The following is a 2,043-nucleotide window of genomic DNA, read 5'->3' on the forward strand; positions in this document are numbered from 1 at the left end:
TCTCGGGTCTTGTCCAACTGACCAGATTGGAGCACAATTGTTCTCCAACTCTGTCATATCATGCAACTCCATCCCGCACTTTTGCTCCCGCATATCTTTGCAGAACGGCGCTTCGTATTCACCTGTGAACGATAAATCCTTCGAATTCATTCAAACAACTCCATAATTTTTTGATTTTACCCTTCCATCCGGGACCACACCAGCAAGCCTTGAACGGATCTGCTGCTGGCTCAAAGTAGTCACCATCATTCAGAGTATTCCCATCCACTTCACACTTGGCGATATCGTCAGCATTTGGAGCTGCATCGACGATAAGTTTAATAATTAACAACTCACATCATGCGTAATTAATATCAAATGCAATTCTTACGACAAACTTCAGGTCCTGGGAAGCACATCGATGCATTTTGTGGACGGTAACAACCAGCAGCAGATGGTACTTGCAGCTCAACAGTAGCACAAGCCCACGTGGGACTGCAATATGGAATTATGATGAAGTTAATGATTTAATTATTTATTAAGAACACTCACTCGTCTTCTCCTGGCTTTATACAAGTGCACTCCCCGAGACATGATTTGTCCTCTTCACGAAGTTCCTCCGAGGGATTATATTCTCGTCCAAAGGCATGACACTTGTCCTTTGATCGAGTTGCTAAATGATCACAATCGTATCTCTGAGCGCAACAGTCACCCTCATTCATCATTACAGGCTTGCATCCCAATTCTTTGTAGAATTTCAGTGGTCCTGGGCAGTCGTTCTCACATCCTGAATAAAAAACGAAAGTAGTATGGAATAATGATTATTATTTCATGATTGCAGTTGATTTTACCTGGCTTAGGAGGAGACCTCGCCGCCGTCCAGCAGATGCAGAGAGCAAGGACAATGATAATGGTAGACTTCATTGTTGAGTATGACTGGTAACTGTAATTGTCCGTTTATATATGAAATGGATTGATCGGACAGATGAGATACCTTGGGGTAAAGAAAAGAATTGCGAGGGGTCGAATCGTATCTCGTAGCGGTATCACCTCTCACCCCTGGATTAATGATAATTCATTTGAGATTAAATAATTTTTCTAATTAATGGAATAATGGCGGAGATGACAACAGAGTGAGTGAAGGTCGTCCAGAAGACGTCAGCTCATAATGCTGATCTCTTCAAATTGGACAAACAAGCTTTAATGTCACGAATGTCGATCTAAGTTCGATCCATGATTAATGTGGGAATATTTATTATCACATTCACTATCTCATAAACATTATTTTTCCGTTACATAATTGTTTATCTGGTAAAAATAGCCATCTGCGATAAAAGAGTGTGAGAACTAGAACGGATTCTTTCGCAATGGCAATAAGGAGTTGTTTATTTTATTTTAATATTTGATTTCATTTATATTTTTTAGTCGTTAATGATTTCTTCTTGTATTTTTGTAGATCGGAGCACAAATATTTCCGATATTTATTATTCACACTCACATTTTTTGACATTTTTACGCTTTAGGTTGAACAAAGACTGGGACTCGAACTTTAATCTTCCGATTGGTAATTGTAATTAATTTCAGGTGACTTCAATCGAAGTTTACAGCGCTGAAGAAGTGGAATATATTTTTCTGGAAAAAATTCACAAATTTTGTTGAGGAATTCTCTTATTTGTAAGAGGTAAAAAATTCTGAAAGCCATTTTTACGCTCGAAATGGATTTCGGACATGAATTTAAATATTCCATGAATTTTAAATATTCCATGTATTTTTCTACTGAGATATCAAACCTGAAGGAAGAGGAATGACAAAAAGTAACGATAAAACAAATATTCATATACGAATTCAAATATTTTTATTACAATATAACTGTCACATATACATCATCCGAAATTACAGATAGATAATCATTAAAACCGATTAATCCGACTTCTCGTGAGATTCATTTCGTTCTGCAGGAGTCATGAGACAAATGCGTTTTGGAACTTCAACGCAAGTCGCCACTGGTGGAATATCACAGATGCACTTGATGCAGTTAGACTTCTCAGACATTTTATCCAGCTC

General features: G+C 37.7%; 1 protein-coding gene across 1 annotated transcript in view; it reads right to left on the reverse strand.

Annotated features, from left to right (window-relative positions):
• Window positions 1-941, reverse strand: part of LOC105270854 (kielin/chordin-like protein) — a gene marked incomplete in the record, with an annotated part of 1,451 nt that extends 510 nt beyond the window's left edge. The window contains 5 exon segments of the mRNA XM_011312074.1: window positions 1-122; window positions 181-300; window positions 371-474; window positions 532-766; window positions 831-941. Coding sequence (XP_011310376.1) covers window positions 1-122; window positions 181-300; window positions 371-474; window positions 532-766; window positions 831-903 — 654 coding nt within the window.
• Window positions 942-2,043: the final 1,102 nt, after the last annotated feature.

Source organism: Fopius arisanus, unplaced genomic scaffold (genome assembly GCF_000806365.1).
Source record: "Fopius arisanus strain USDA-PBARC FA_bdor unplaced genomic scaffold, ASM80636v1 scaffold00096, whole genome shotgun sequence".
NCBI lineage: Eukaryota > Metazoa > Arthropoda > Insecta > Hymenoptera > Braconidae > Fopius > Fopius arisanus.